We start from the raw sequence: 15,765 nt of genomic DNA on the forward strand, positions 1-15,765 counted from the left end.
CAATTTTTTAGACTTCACCTAGGGATTATCGATGAAAATAGATTTGGACAGTGAAACACCTACATTTTCAAATGGGATGATCTTAGAGGTCATTGGATCAGAAGAGGATATTGAATTAAATATAATTATTTCTGAGTCAACTAGAATATACAATGTAGCTTCTGTCTTCTTGAATGCTAGCCCTTCTTTTATAGTGCTTTTTTTTTTGTTTGTTTTTTGGTTTTTTTTTTTTTCCCCAAACAGGCAAAAAACAGTTATTCTTATTTTTATTTATTTTTTTATTTTTATTTTTATTTTATCTCATTATATTTATATTTCTTATTATATTTCCTATGGAGTGAGGCTCTGAGATAGACCAAAAAAAAAAAAAACAAAAAAAACCTAACTCTAATTTCTAACTGTCATAATCTGTGAGAAATATTACATGATAACAGCATTGTTGGTCATGCATATAGGAAACATGCACTCTTCTTTAGACATGCTATCGCCTTGTAATTTCCCATTAGCATAGACAAGCTTGTACGCAGCAAATGCTCTGATGTTGCATTGCAAGACCAGAGTATAGTAAAGACCAAGCTGTATTTTCCTTCAAGCAGAATTTCCGCAAATCTGTTATTCCTGTAGCAAAAGGCTTTTTTGTAACCAGTGTAAGATTCTGTGCTTTCCTTTAACAATTTTAGCTTTCCTGATAAATGATGGTCATTTTTCATAGAAAAAAAAAAGTGCAAACTCAGTAGTAATTGTGCACTGAGAATAGCATTAAACATATCCAAGGATGTGTGTTGATTCACACAGCTAGACCTACAGGTTTGTCTCTATCAATAGGTCTGATGTGTTGAAATTCCTACATTTAATCACACTGGCATTTAAAATAATTTCAATTACAGCCAACATGGATTTCTGAACTGAAGGAGTTAATAAATCACTTCTTGGAAACCCTAAGCTGTGTGTTCTTTTCTGCTGTGCTCATGCAGAGGGCTTGTCTAGTCACTCACATTAGAAAAATATTGATAGAAGTTCTAAGTGAAGGGCCTTTTTCCTTAATTTTTCTGATATAACATGTTGTGTTTTTTCTCTCTTACTTTCTTACTTGTATACTTGTCTTATATATGTTTATGTCCTATAATAACCTGTTAAATGCTTCTCTGCTTTTCTGCCAACCATAGATTCAATTCTGTACTTACTGATAAATAAAATTTACCAGAATGATAAACAGCATTCTTTCATTGTAGTGAAGGTCAGAAATCTGAAATCATAACTCACTTCAGAATTTATGAGTGTTGGAAGATGGCATACATGTAATTTTCAGACGGTGAGCTGGACATGCAACCTATACAAGAGTTTTGTTGTTTTTTTTAAAACTATTTCTTTTTCTTAAAGCAGGGATCACTACAAGAAAAGGAGGAGAACAATCTGGATTTGGTTTCCTCTCAAAGTCCCAGTGTCCAAGAATGGCTGGTGCAAGCAAGAACTACTCGATCGCAGCAACAGCAGAGCACTCTACAACAACAGAAAGTTGGTGTTTTGAATTTTACTTCCATCTTTAGCTTATATTTAACAATACACTTGAGGCATTCTTATTAGTTTTTTTTCTACTGAAATCTTTTTTACACTGTTCCTTGTCCACTGTTCCTGTAATTGTGTATTGTGTTACGTTTGTAGCAGCTAGAGAGACTAGACATCCTGTATGATTGTGGTCAACTCATTTACTCACTCTATACTTCCATTGTGTACCAGAATAATTACACTGAATTAGTTCTTTAAGCTACTGTAAGGAGATGGTGGTATTTATTGAAAGTATTAATACTGTCCTTATAGTAGCAACAAATACACATATCACATGATATATTATTTTGCATGATGCACAGGCATTCACAATGGCTTAAATTCCAGGAACTGCAGGACATTAGTCAATTAGTTCAACAATCCAGTTTATGTATCCAATTTTTCTGTCTCCCTGAGTGGAGATTTTGTGCTAGTTTACGTGGTCAAGTAATCTGTATCAGAAATAGTTCAGCTGTCTTTATTTGATATATCTTTCAAATGCAAAAGCAATCTGTTTGAGGTTTGTTTGCTATGTTAGGAGTTGGAACAAGAACTAGAAGAGCAGAAGAATTTGCTTCGGTCAGTAGCATGCCGTGGCGAAGAAATTCTAACACAGCATGGTATTCCAGAAGGCTTATGTATAAGGTATGTTTTAATGGTTTTTTTTTCTGTGAAATAAATTTATTTGACTATATCCCTTGTCACTCTTTTATTTATGTTCTTCTTCCATATATGATTCTCTCATATTTGTTCTGTCATTTTTATATGTCACCCAGGACACTAGAGACCTGGTTTATAATTGAGAGTTCTGATAATACAGTAACATAAACTGTTTTGTTTTAATAGGTCTCTTCCAATGTTCAGAAATTCCTTTTACTATGAAGAAGCACATTAAAATTGCAAATTATTAGGATTCATTAGACAAATAGTAGATTAGTTACTATTGCTTTCTGGTCCAGCATTAGTATGTGAATAATAGCTGTTATCTATGTGAAAAAAACAACAACAAAATTGTTGTTTTGTCATTCTAAGCAAATATTCCTAGATGAGATGCTCATTGCTTAATTTTATTTTGCATTGAGTTAGAGAATGTTTTTCTTTTAATAGCCTTGTGTGTTTTGAATTTCATTTCTGCTCTATAATTTCTTGCTCAATTAATGATTCCAGGGAAGTAATTGTCTTTAAAATTCTCATCTCTGCTTTAGAGGAGGTGGAAGAAAATAGCTGCTTACTGCCAATGCAGAGCTTGAGGAAGCAGCAGGGGCCAGGTCTTGGAAAGAGGAAACCAGGACGAAGATTATCAGCTTGAGAATCAAGAGTTTTAGTTTTTCCTTGATTTCTTTCTATCTTTTTTTTTTTTTTTCCCTTGATTTCTTTTTTATCTTTTTCCTTGATTTTTCTTGAACATGAAGGTGGTTCATGAGGCAGGGGAACCAAGACTTACACATAGAGAATGCATTTATTATTTTCTTCAGCATTTTTAATAATTCAATGTGTTTTCTTCTTATAATATTAAAAGTACTTAACTTGAATCTCCCTCTATCTGAGGCTGCCCTCTGTGACTTGATATTATGTTATAGAGAAAAGTAATTAAACTGAAAATGTTCAGCTTAATTCACTGTTTACCAAAGGTGAACTCTTATGCTTGTCCTGTACTAATCAAAGTTCTTCTTGCATGTCAGGAGGGGAGAGGAGGAAGGAGACAGATAAAATATTTTTTTATTTCAAGCACTGAAATAAAACTTGTTTAAAGGTTGCATTTCAATGCAGTATATTCTCAGCTTATTTTAGGGGTTCTGATTTAATCAGAGTAACCACAGCTCTAAACAGCATATTAAAAAATACATTTTACTTCATCTACGAAGAATAACTTCCTGTTACAACCAGCCTTATTTTAATACCTGGAGAAACAAGTACAAGGAAAAAAAATAAAAAGTAGCATTTAACTTTAAAGTAGAATTTCTGAACTGAAAGAGGATATAAACACTACAGTATTATAAGTTTTGTTTTTGTTGAAACTTTTTGTATTTTCCCATTATAGTGAGAACCCTGAAAAGCTCTCTGAAGAACTGTGCTTGGAAGGTGAGAAATCATCTCCCGAACAACAGCTGAAGATAAAATGGGAAAGCCTGAACCACAAATTCAGTACCAAGCAGAAGCTTCTCCAGAAAACTTTGGAACAAGAGCAACTGGTAGTTATTTTTAATTTCTCCTTGAGTTTTCTCTGTGAAAAGAATGATCACAACATAAGCTAAAGTATGTGCATAGCAAATGCATTAAGTTCATGCTGATAAAGTGGAGAACATGGAATGTTTTCTTTTTGTGTAATTTAAAAAACTTTTAAATATTGCCACTAGCATTGCTTTTGTTCAGTAATTTTAATTACATTGCTATAAGTGAATTAAATTAAAATTAATTAGACAATTAGACAAAATTTTGATCTATTTGTGTAGTTCAGGGTGATGTGTAATAAATTGTCCTTATAAACTTGGCCAGAACTCTCATGACAACTTAGGAAAAAACCTGATATTTTCAGTTTGAGGTTATTAGTTAAATTTTTGTTCTTTGTTCTTTGACAATTGTTGGTATTTGATGAAGACCCAAGTGATTTCAGCCACAGAATTTTTACTGAAAGAAACAGGGATTAATCAAAGAAGATGGATACACTCCAAGGCATGTGCTAATGTACATCCTGTATTTTACTGTCAAAAGTCCCAGGCCCAATATTCTTTATATGATATTAAAATCAAATTTCAATTATATGAATGTCTTGTATTCATTGGATAACAATTAATTAAAATAAAAAGCAGTTACTTATTTTACACTTCAATTGAATTTCTTGTTGATTAATCTTTTATACAAAGTATTCATGATGAAACAGTCATGTAAGGGCCATTATTTTGTATCCACTGTTGGAGGTAGAATCTGTATAGCTGAATTTTTGCCCTACATGCTATAGAAGCAGTCTGATTAATATTTTTCTCTCAGCAGATCTATAGCAGACCAAATAGACTGATTTCTGGACTGCCTTTGTATAAGGAGAATGGACAGGATGAGGAGAAATCATCTGTGTCACCAGTATTGGTTGAACTAAATCAGGCCTTTGAAGATGTGTCATCTGAGGTAATCATTTCAACTGTCTTTACATTGGTATTACAGCAGAACTCACTTTACAGTGAGAACTCTTCTAGCTCCCAAAGGAAATATAGTCATTTCCAAGTTAGAGAATCACAGAATCACAGAATGGCCAGGGTTGGAAGAGACCTCAAGGATCATGAATTTCCAACTCCCCTGCCACATGCAGGGCCACCAACCTCCCCATTTAATACTAGACCAGGCTGCCCAGGGCCCCATCCAATCTGGCCTTGAACACCTCTAGGGACGGGGCATCCACAACCTCTCTGGGCAGCTTGTTCCAGTACCTCACCAATCTCTTTGTAATGAGAGAGGATCTTGTACTTTTTCTCTGGTTTTTTTTTTTTTTTTTTTTTTTTTTTTCTTTTAACTCAGACTGGACAGGTGGAGAAGGAAAGTCTACATCTTGAACAGAAGCTGTATGATGGAGTTGCATCTACCTCCTTATGGCTAGATGGTGTGGAAGAACAGGTATTTGTTGCTACAGCTCTGCTGCCAGAGGAAGAAACAGAAACATACCTCTGCAAACAGGAGGTAAAGAATCCATGAATTGGACTTTCTTTTAATTTCCAGTAAGGCAGCATTTTATGTCATGGTTTAGAAAGATAATTTTAGAAACCTGTTGAAATAACATGTCACTGTCATCTCTTTGTAGTTGCAATGTACTGCTGCTTTTAGAAGTAACTTTATTTAGTGCATAGATGATGTTTTAGAAAGCAGCATCTGACCCAAATTTTGCCTGGTCAGAAGAGAATTAAACAAAGACTTCTTTCTCTATTTATTTTTTTTTTTTCTCTATTTATTTTCTTTCTTAGTATTAGCAGACACCACACTTTTGAAACTGAAAATTAAGTAAACAAAGGGGAGGAATGCTCTGGATATAGAAAGAGTACAAACTTATCAACATGAGAGTTGAGGGAGAGAGAAAAGCTTTTTCATGTAGCAGTTGACTTAAGGCAGAAGCTGCATGTGCTTTTTCTGAGCCTCTTATTCAGAGGAAGGGATCATTTGGGCAGGTTAATCTTGTTTTTATCATGTGTTTTTCTCAGAGTAAGTTTTTATTGTCAGAAGTTATATCGTCAGTTGCATAACTTTGTCTTTAACAATTTTTAAATGTTACTACCTCACTGCAAAATTGATGGTGATTTTGACAGTATACTAGATTCCTTTCTAGAATATCTAATTGTCACTTTGTTTTCTCCAAAACCAGTCTCTTGCCAAAGAAATCAAAGACATAACAGAAGAAGTGGATAAGAACAAGAATTTATTTACTCAGATATTTCCTGAGAATGGTGATAATAGGGAGGTTATAGAAGACACTTTGGATTGTCTCCTGAGAAGACTGACCTTACTGGAGTCTGTAGTAAACCAGAGAAGCCATCAGATGAAAGAAAGGCTACAGGAAATAATGGCCTTCAAGGTATGATGCCCATCTGAAGGAATTAACAAAGTTATGTGTAGAATGTGAGCAAAAAGAATGTGACTCTCAAAGCAAAGAGAATTTTGATACCAAAAAGAGAGACAAGTTTTCTCAGGATTTTCTGAAAATTTAACACTTAGAACTATGCACAAAAATCATTATCCAAAATTTAAACTCCTTGCTAGGTGGAATGGATCATTCATGCCTTACCTTTGCACCTTGTTGGCATTACAATAAATTGAACTAGAGTTCCACTCTAAAGTTTTGCGATGTCACATATGATAGAGTACATAGTTTTCATTAGCTGAGATAAAATTAAAGTAGTACTGATTCCTGTCTTTCTGACCACTATTACACTGTCCCATTGCTCTATGAGAAAGTATATGTCAAGACAGAAAAAATAAAGTGAAGGAATGTATGCATTTACAGATCTTCTCAGAGTTCAAAATATGTTCAAATCTTAATTGGCCTTCAGCTTCTATCTTATTTTTAAAACATAAAGCTTCCAACATTGTTTTAATGAAAAAAACCGTGAAAAAACAGGAAAAAAAAATCAACAATGCCCACCCTTGTAATGCTGACAGTCTTAAAAAAAAAATGTTGTAATTATTTTCTATTTTACCAATATTAGGAGTTCAGTTGGAATGAGTATATGGCAATAATTATAATAATACTTGGTAAAAGTTGTAATGCTTAGTTAACCCTGTAATGTGAAGCCTTGTTTTCTATGTTGTTGTTTAAGACAAGCAGCAGATTGTCTTAAAAAAGAAAATGTAACGTAGCTTGTTTGTGGGCAATGTGATTGAATGAACTACAAAAGAGAAACATTTCTGTTAAATAAAACTGACTGACTCATCTCACTGGAAAGAAAAAGCAGAAGTATGTTCATGGATTATGTTTTGAGTAATAGTTGCTTTAGCTTTTTGCTCACTTATATCCAGTTATGTACTTTGAGAAATGTGGCATTTTTTGCATTGGATAATTATGATGCTTCCTATTTTGAATAGTTTTTACGCCTTAGTGCTGATACTGTGACATTGTAATGCTTTAAAAGTTTTGGAACTTAGAATATTTTGAAACTGTTTTGTGGAGTGATTCACTATAATTTCTTGTTCTTGATGTCTCCCTTAGAACGACCTGAAACTCCTGTATACTTCACTGGCTGATAGCAAATACTTGGTTCTACAGAAACTGGCAGAGGCAGTTGAGAAACCGGAAACAGAACAAATTCAGGTATTACCAACTGTCTTCTATTTGACAAGATAAGTAAGATGTAAACTTTCTATTCAGAGTATAAATGGATGCTAGAGATGCTTTGTATGGGAAAATGTATGAGTTCACATAACGTATTTGAATATTAGTATTTGCAATAGTTTATTTGTGTGTACGTATATTAATGAAAAGAAACACAATATATGTTTCTGTATCCCCAGTTACGCATACATTACTTGAAAGAAAGATAACTTCAATGTAACCAAAGGAGGCCTAAAGTTGTTTTAAAATTATTTGCATTATTAAAAATCAAAGGCACTTTGTTCTCCACTTGTTTATAGTGGTATCTTGACAATAATTCTCTTTATTAGGAATTGCCTGATGAATTATTAGTTAAAAATATGACAAAATATATTTTTTTTCCCCCTTGCTTCTATTTTGCTAAGGAGAGAATTCAATGAAGTATGCTAGGGGCTTTTTCATAGAGGCTTCTCATTACCCAAGAGCTACTGTTGTTTGGTACCAGCAGGTGTCAGGGGAGAAGAGACTTATCCTTCCACTAAACAGGGTTTTAAGTATTTGGGTTTTAAATATTTGGGCTTTAAATATCTGATAATTCAAATTCTGCAAAAATTTAAGTCTCATGTATAACTTAAAGTGACAACGTGTCTTTCTTTCCCATTATCCATGTTTAACATTACTGTTAAAAAATACCTCCTATTTTATTAGTATAATTATCAAATAAGAAAACAACGAACTAGCAAACGTAAATTAATCTCTTTTTTTTTTCTTTTTTTCTGTTCTGATAATCTTCTTTGGCTGATAAGACTTGGAAATTTAAAAAGCATTGGATTTTGTTTGTTTGTTTGAGGTGTGATTGGAAAAATAGAAATAATGCATTTAATCAGCAAAGGAAATTAGGTAAATGAAGCATAAATTTAGTGACTATGTTGTCCATGCTCTTGATGCGAAAGGAGACTAAAGCACTGCACGCTTCACTTGTAAGAGGAAGATGGAAAGATGTTTATTGATATAAACAGGTGTAAGATGGTAACTTGAACAATGATAACAGCAACTTAAGATTCAAAATAGCTAGATATTCTTGACAATTTGCTACATAGAGGGTAGGGGGTGCATAATGAATCTATGATGAAATATTGGTTAGGCTAATATAGCATAAAAATAGTAAACTTGTCTACATAGCATCACCACACCTTCAGTGAATCTCTATACACCTCAAGAGATGTCTCTACTCAAGGGGGGATTCTGGAGTGCAGCCAACTGTTTGCAAGAACTTTCCAAGGGGATTGTAGGTTGCTTACTATTTATGAAATAAGAGGATTGACTCGTAGTCATACAGCTTAGAATTAGTTCTGTCGAACCAGGTGTCTTTTACCAGGTTTCTGAGCACCAGTGTTGAAACTTTGATTGTTATTACTCCCAAGGACAAGGTCTTCTCTACCTCATTGTGTGCACTAGGCCTTGGGCATAATAACCAGGCTGGTTGTGGGGGCAAGGACTGCACCACCACAGCTCTGCATTAAATGGAAGTCAGGAGGCCTACACTTATGAATAAACATATAGATAGCTAGCTTCCAAAAAGAGACCTTAACAAGGATCTAATTTACATTTTTAATTCACATGCATGAATTCAACAGAAACCTCTTAGTTTGAAAAAGCTTGTTTTGCTTGCAGCTTCTATTGAAGAAAAAGAAAATTGAATGATCACCCATGAATATGTGTAAACACCAACATATGTGCTTTAGCTTATAGCTTCCCAAGTGCAAAAGGGAATGTACAACTCCTTCTCTTTGACTCTAATTCTTAGCCCTACTCTAGTCCTCTAAAGGAACAGTGCAAAGCTTTTTTTGCTGTTCTGCAGGATTCTTGTTGTGATGGTTGTTTGCTTGGTGCTCAGTTGTGAAAGGAAAAAGTACTAATACAAAGAATACTCTATGATGGTGTTAGAATAGTCCTTTTGTGCTTAAGCTATATAATTAATAACAGGAACTTCACAACAAGATTTTGTATAAAGGAGTGTAAAAGCTAGTGATTGAAAAATAATAATAAAAAGCCACATTGTATTTCACTTAAAAAAGTAACAAGCAAACAGCTTCCCTCCCAACTTAACATTAACACTTTAGAGTATCCTCTGAAATTTCATCAGATTCATCATATAAAGAGGACTGATGAATACTTCAGGCAGAAAACAAAAAAAAAAATATTCATGTCTGGCAGCTGCAGTTTCGTAATTAGACATTCAAAATAAATGATGTAATTTTCAAATACAGGTCATAATGCAGGCAGAAGAAAGCTTGAAGGAATTAGATGCTGGAATCAGTGAATTAAAGAAGAGTGTAGATAAGCTACAAATAGACCAGCCTTCTGTACAAGAGCTATCTAAGCTACAGGTAAGGTTCATAAATTCCATCCTAGAGTTGTATGGTGATATGAAGGGTATCATATTGTTGCTCATAAAGTATTTGAGGAAAATGTATTTAAAAATGTTTCATATGAATTGATAGCTTTCTGCCTGGTTCCTCTAGATTTTCTACTTCAGCTTTTACAAATTGTCTAACATCTCAATTATCAATATTAATCATAACAATATGCAAAAAAAAAAAAAAGAAAAAAAAAGTTTATTTTCTGCTCCTCTGTCAGAAAGGACAAAGTTTGTCACATAAAACATGTATTTGGTTAAAAGTTGAGGCCTGTTTTCATCACCCTATTGATCTGCTATTAAGCTCTGTCTCACATCAGCCATTTTAAAAATAAAGCTACAGTGAGGGAGAGATAGTGGCAGGTAGGATAAGGAGGGGGAATGGTAAGTGTGACTTGAAACTGGAAATGTTCTGCTTTTACAAAAATGCCCATAATGCTAAACTAAAAAATTATCTCCTTCATGCACACATGTTTTCAAATATCCTGTGTCCTACCACTTAAATACAAATTGATGCAGATTTTTTTAAGGCTATTGAATCTCCTTTTTGAGCACTTTTGTGAAGTGGTTTCACTAGGAAAGTGAAAGATGAAGAGGCTGAATTTTACTTTTTATAATGGCATAATAATTTTAAAGCAAAGAGAACATGAAAATGGAATGTAAATATAAGCTAACAAAGCAGTGATCTCAACAAAAAATGAAAGATAAAATATTGCATAAAAGGGTTTTTTTTAACCCGCTTTTTTATCCTTTTGTTCCTAGAGCCTCCTGCTTATTTTCCCTGTCATGTTATTTGTAGATACTCCAATCCCTTTACTTCAGTTTTTAAAAAACCTTTCCCTTTGCTTTTTTACCATTGTGCTTTGCACAATTCTCTCCTTAAATCTGGGAGAGAGGGCAGCAGTTCCAATGTGGGTATTCTGTTCCACTACTGTATGATCTTAGAAATATTTTAATTTCTTGATTTTTGTATGCCTTGCCCAAAGTTTTTGCCCAATGTGACTCTTATCTTATCTTCACAATCAGACATATGTTCTGAGAATATAGATCTCAAAACCAAAATAGTTAAATAGTCTTGCCTTCAAGTAAAGGAAAAAATCTGTACGCTGTTCTCACTTCAGTAGTTGATGTATGCAAGTCGACAAATAGCAACAGGAACTTGTTCTTCCAACTGGCTGATTTTGCATTTGACAGAATAGGCACACTGTGAAAGTATATACTACGCTTTTCTACGCTGTACTGTTCTATTCTGTTACTCTTAGGCTTAGTTTGTTTTTTTTTTTCTATAGGTAGTATGTACCTTGCTCGCTAAAATTAGTTGCTCCGGCACAGATCTCTTCCTGTGCTGAAGCAGGTGATGAAGACAAGCCTGACTGAAATGCTTGTACTTTGTGTAGCCATGATGGGGTCAGTACAACACACTACATTATAAGAAGCAGAACATAAACAGCATCTTCAGTTACAGCACCACACTTGTCTGGTTTTAGAGGACTCTTACTCCTTTGCTCCTTACTCTTTGGGATTCTGCTATCTTTGTTCCCTGCACACACCTGAAAAAGTTCCAGGTGCTGCTTGCTTTTTCTCTCTTTAAATGCTAATTAGTTTACCATTTAAGTTGGTGTATCAGCACTGTCTTTTTTATCTATGAATAGTTGTTACTGTGCTAGCTTTGAGAGAAATAGAATACAGTGACAGAGATGTGGCTGCTATGTAGACAAATAAGGTAATCATTGATGCTTTTTGCCTCCAAGGATATGTATGATGAGGTGATGATGATAATTGGATCCAGACGGAGTAACCTGAACCAGAATCTTGCTCTTAAGAGGCAGTATGAGCGGGCTTTGCAGGACCTGGCTGATCTGGTAGAAACAGGCCAAGAAAAGATGGATGGTGACCAGAAAATGATAGTTGCTTCTAAGGAAGAGGTTCAATCACTACTTAACAAGCATAAGGTAAGAAACTGTGGCTTATTTCACTGATAATGACTGCAAGGCTGTATACACTAAATTGCTAGTCATTACTTCCTAAATGTTTAGGACCTTTTCTTAATTGTGAGCTAGTGTAAATCAGGATATGTTAAAATTACTCTATTTTAAATTGTAATTAATGAACTGTTCTGACCACATGACTTTGAAATGCTGTGTTGCCGGTAAATACAATTGGATTATAGTTTCTTCTCCATTTTAAAAACCACTTCCTATTCTTGTGCTATCATGCTACGTATCAATTTCATCAATCACTCAATTTTTTCCGATTGGAAATTTAAGTTTGCTAATAACATCCACAATATATAGTAAGACTATGCACAGCAAGTCCATGTTTTTTGGTGTGGCAGAAGTTTTAAATGGTGTATATCTGATTTAAGCTATTTTTGTTTGTAGAATTAGAGTACTGAATTTGCATGTAAAGAGTAACCTCTTTCTTTCCATAAAAAGACAGTTGTCCTTTTTATATTACATGTTGGATTTTGTGAATTGTTATTGGAGGGAAAAGTTTACAATTCTGTATCTGTCTATACTTGATCATAATGCTCTTGTCTTAAGTTGTTGTTTTAGTAGTAATAAATTGAAGAAAAATTGAACTTTTCTTCTTTTATTCTCTTTTTCCCTTCTCCATCAGGAATATTTTCAGGGGTTGGAGTCTCACATGATCCTGACAGAGACACTCTTCAGAAAGATGAGTAGTTTTGCCCTTTTGAAGGAAACTCGATCACATTCAGAACTAATGACACAAGCTTCAACTGTATTAAAGCTGGCACATAAACGAGGTGTGGAACTGGAATACATTCTAGAGGTAATAATTCCTTTGATCTTTTTTGTATGTCCATCATAATCTATTACCAGTACATCCTACAGTGGTTTTCTATGCCTGAACTGAATTGATGGATGTCAGTCCTACTTGTACATACAAGGAGCTCATGGGCAGCATGTAATTTTGTATTGAGAACTTCAAGTGACCCAAATTGAGTTCCTTTAAATTTGAAAGAATTGCTAAGCTTTATGTGACAAGCATATTCTGACCAAAAGCTATGCTTGATGCAAAGATGGTGTTTTCCTGTAGATTTTTTTAAGACATTTTTACTGCTGTTTCTGTACATTCGCAGCATTGCAGCTATAGTATTTTAGATTGAGAAAGTAAGTAATATATTTAAAATTTACTCAGGTATAAAAAGTATAGACACTCAGATATTTTTACCTACAGACTTGGATGCATCTTGACGAAGATTACCAGGAACTTACCAGACAACTGGAGTCTGTCGAAGGTAACATTCCCTCTGTTGGTTTGGTGGAAGAGACGGAAGACAAGCTCACAGAACGGATTAAACTTTTTCAGGTACTTTGTAGTTATTTTATATTGAAAAGTTTGATGCAAGGGGACCTTTGTCATGATTCTAGCTGGAGTCCAGTTGGAAGGACCGTTGGAATGGATCAGATCAGAGAAGACTTTGGTGACCTTCAAGGATGAAGATCCTACAGCCAGGCTGAGGGCCAGTTGCAGTACTGCACTACTTCCTACGGAAAAAATTTCATATGATGTCCAATCTAAACCTTCTAACTTGTATCTTTGTGACCATTATCATTTTTATGTTGTGTGACACTACTAAGAAGCATTTATTACCATTGTATTTTTAATGCTACTTTAAATAGTTATGGGCATTTGTTAGACTAGCTTTCAGTCTTCTACTTGCCAACATAAAACAAGCATGCCTCCCCAACTCTCCTTTTAAAGGTGTGCTACAGATCCCTAAATGTCTTAGTAGCTATCCAAAAGACCTGGACCAGTTTCTGCTTTTTGAAGTTGGTGAGAGGTGAGGACAGGGCAAAATTGGATACACTAGGTATAGTCTTACCAGCACCATATAGATAGGGATAATAAAATAATGTAAGTCTGCTGACCATACACCTACTAATATATGTCAGTGCTGTGGTTAGCCACATTAGTGATGTAATTGTTATGATAGATGCAAAGCTAAATATACCAGCTGTTCCCATTCTAGCTTGTACTTAGAAAGAATGTTATTCTGCGCAAGGTGCAGAATTCCTATTTCATTTTGAACATTCTCTGGTTCCTGCCTTATTGAGATTTCAATTTTATCAGCCTCTGGACTGCCTTTTTCTGTGAATGTGTCAATTACTCTCTATATATTAGTGCCATCCACTAATTTATCACAAGAATGCTCTCTATTATTATTTAAGATGTTAAAAATGTTTGGACTCCAATATCAACAATCCTTGGAGTACATTGCTGATTACTGACTGCCAGCCAAACTTTAAGCCTTTGATCGCTACTTTTTGAATCCAGCAGTGTGAGCTGTGCAACATTTCTCCAGCCTTCACTCTCAGCTTCCAGAGGAGGGTGCTGTGGGAGCCAGTATCAAAAGCCAAACAGAAATCAGTTTCATCCACAAAGTACTTCTATCAGAGAAGATAGTCAATTAGCCAGTCCATATAGAGTATTCCTGATTGCTTTTTTCCTCTTTTTTTTGCTCTTGGAAATGGAGTCCACGATCCTTCTAGAGAGCAAGATGAAGCTAGTCAGCCTGCAGTTCATTGAATTATCTTCCTCTTTCTTACCTGCAATAACAGCTAGTAGTTTAAATACTGATTTTTATACCACATCCTGTTTTTTTTCAGTCTGTTCTCAGAATGAGAGTTCTGATCCAGTGCTTTTTTTTTGTCTTGTAGTATGCAAAGTACTTTGGATGTTCTTGCTTTGTTTTCAGAAAGATGTCTGACGTATTTTTCGTGCAAATTTACTTTCCATTATTTTCTAATCTGAATTTACTATTTACTGTTTTTTACCAGACAGCTTTCTGCTTTTTTAAGGCTATGAGGAGAACTTAAAGCAATATATTGTGTGGAAGCAGCTATTAACTATCGGCACTGATTAGATTAAAAATTAATCAGATTATCCGCTTTATTGGTTTCAGTGAGTTCTAGAGAGGGAAAAAAAATATGATGTGGTAACATTGGACATGCTACAAAATGCAATAGAAGGAAATGGAATATTGAGAAAGCATAGCTGTATAAACTTGCAGAGCTAACTTTCTCTCCTCTGTCATTACAGCGTCTGAGATCTAACCTGACTGAATATCAGCCTAAATTATATCAGGTGCTGGATGATGGGAAAAGGCTACTTTTTTCTGTTAGTTGCTCAGATCTTGAAAGTCAGCTGAACCAACTGGGAGAGCACTGGCTAAGTAACACCAGCAAGGTTAACAAGGAACTGCACAGGCTGGAGACAATACTGAAGCACTGGACAAGGTAATCACAAAATCATAGGTGTTGGAAGAGACCTCTGGAGATCAGACAGTCCAACTCCCCTTCTAAACCAGGTTCTATAAATTAGGTAGCACAGGCGAGTATCCAGACATGTTTTGAATATCTCCAGAGAAGGAGATTGCACAGTGGGCACCTGTTCCAGCGCTCTCTCATCCTTAAATGCTGATACAGTATAAGCTGCTTTAATTACACTGTTGAACTCAGTTGTTCTGAACCCAGAACTTTTATATTCCACGTTTAAAGGAAAGTTATTGGAAATACATGTGATGGTTCAACTCAACTAAAATACTTCTATTACATACAAGTACCATCATATTCTCTTATGTACAATAAAATGCATACCTGATAAGAGTCAGTGGGAAGAAGTGAGAAGGCATATAGATAACTAAATTAGAAGCCCCTTTTCCAGCAGTGAGGGAGGGTGTATTCTTTGCTAAATACCGTGAGTAGCCTCAGCACAATCTGGTATTGCCATTGCTGGGTTCTTGGAGTTCTGTGTCATTGCATGTTGGGATGGGAACATTTAACTGCCTTTAGCAATGTTCATATACTACTTTTGAAATGCATTCTCTAACACATGTAGAAGATTTCTTTATTGTTTTTCATAATGTCTCTGGCTTGTTGTCTTACTAGCCTTTCAAGAGAGATACATAAAATGATTTTATGTGTATAAAGTTTATGTAAAGTCATTCTCATTCCAACGTTTACTTTGCGTATGGAATGATGTGGAG

The 15,765-nt window shown here is 34.8% G+C and overlaps 1 protein-coding gene across 1 annotated transcript in view; it reads left to right on the forward strand.

Annotated features, from left to right (window-relative positions):
* Nucleotides 1-15,765, forward strand: part of SYNE1 (spectrin repeat containing nuclear envelope protein 1) — a 282,683-nt gene that overhangs the window by 201,408 nt on the left and 65,510 nt on the right. The window contains exons 98-109 of the mRNA XM_052694476.1: nt 1,381-1,515; nt 2,084-2,190; nt 3,587-3,737; nt 4,534-4,668; nt 5,056-5,214; nt 5,891-6,100; nt 7,232-7,333; nt 9,604-9,723; nt 11,504-11,704; nt 12,372-12,545; nt 12,954-13,085; nt 14,820-15,016. Of these exons, the coding sequence (XP_052550436.1) occupies nt 1,381-1,515; nt 2,084-2,190; nt 3,587-3,737; nt 4,534-4,668; nt 5,056-5,214; nt 5,891-6,100; nt 7,232-7,333; nt 9,604-9,723; nt 11,504-11,704; nt 12,372-12,545; nt 12,954-13,085; nt 14,820-15,016 (1,823 nt within the window). The remainder of the gene's footprint in view (nt 1-1,380; nt 1,516-2,083; nt 2,191-3,586; nt 3,738-4,533; nt 4,669-5,055; nt 5,215-5,890; nt 6,101-7,231; nt 7,334-9,603; nt 9,724-11,503; nt 11,705-12,371; nt 12,546-12,953; nt 13,086-14,819; nt 15,017-15,765) is intronic.

Source organism: Tympanuchus pallidicinctus, unplaced genomic scaffold (genome assembly GCF_026119805.1).
Source record: "Tympanuchus pallidicinctus isolate F22 unplaced genomic scaffold, pur_lepc_1.0 scaffold1, whole genome shotgun sequence".
In the NCBI taxonomy this organism is placed as follows: Eukaryota; Metazoa; Chordata; class Aves; order Galliformes; family Phasianidae; genus Tympanuchus; species Tympanuchus pallidicinctus.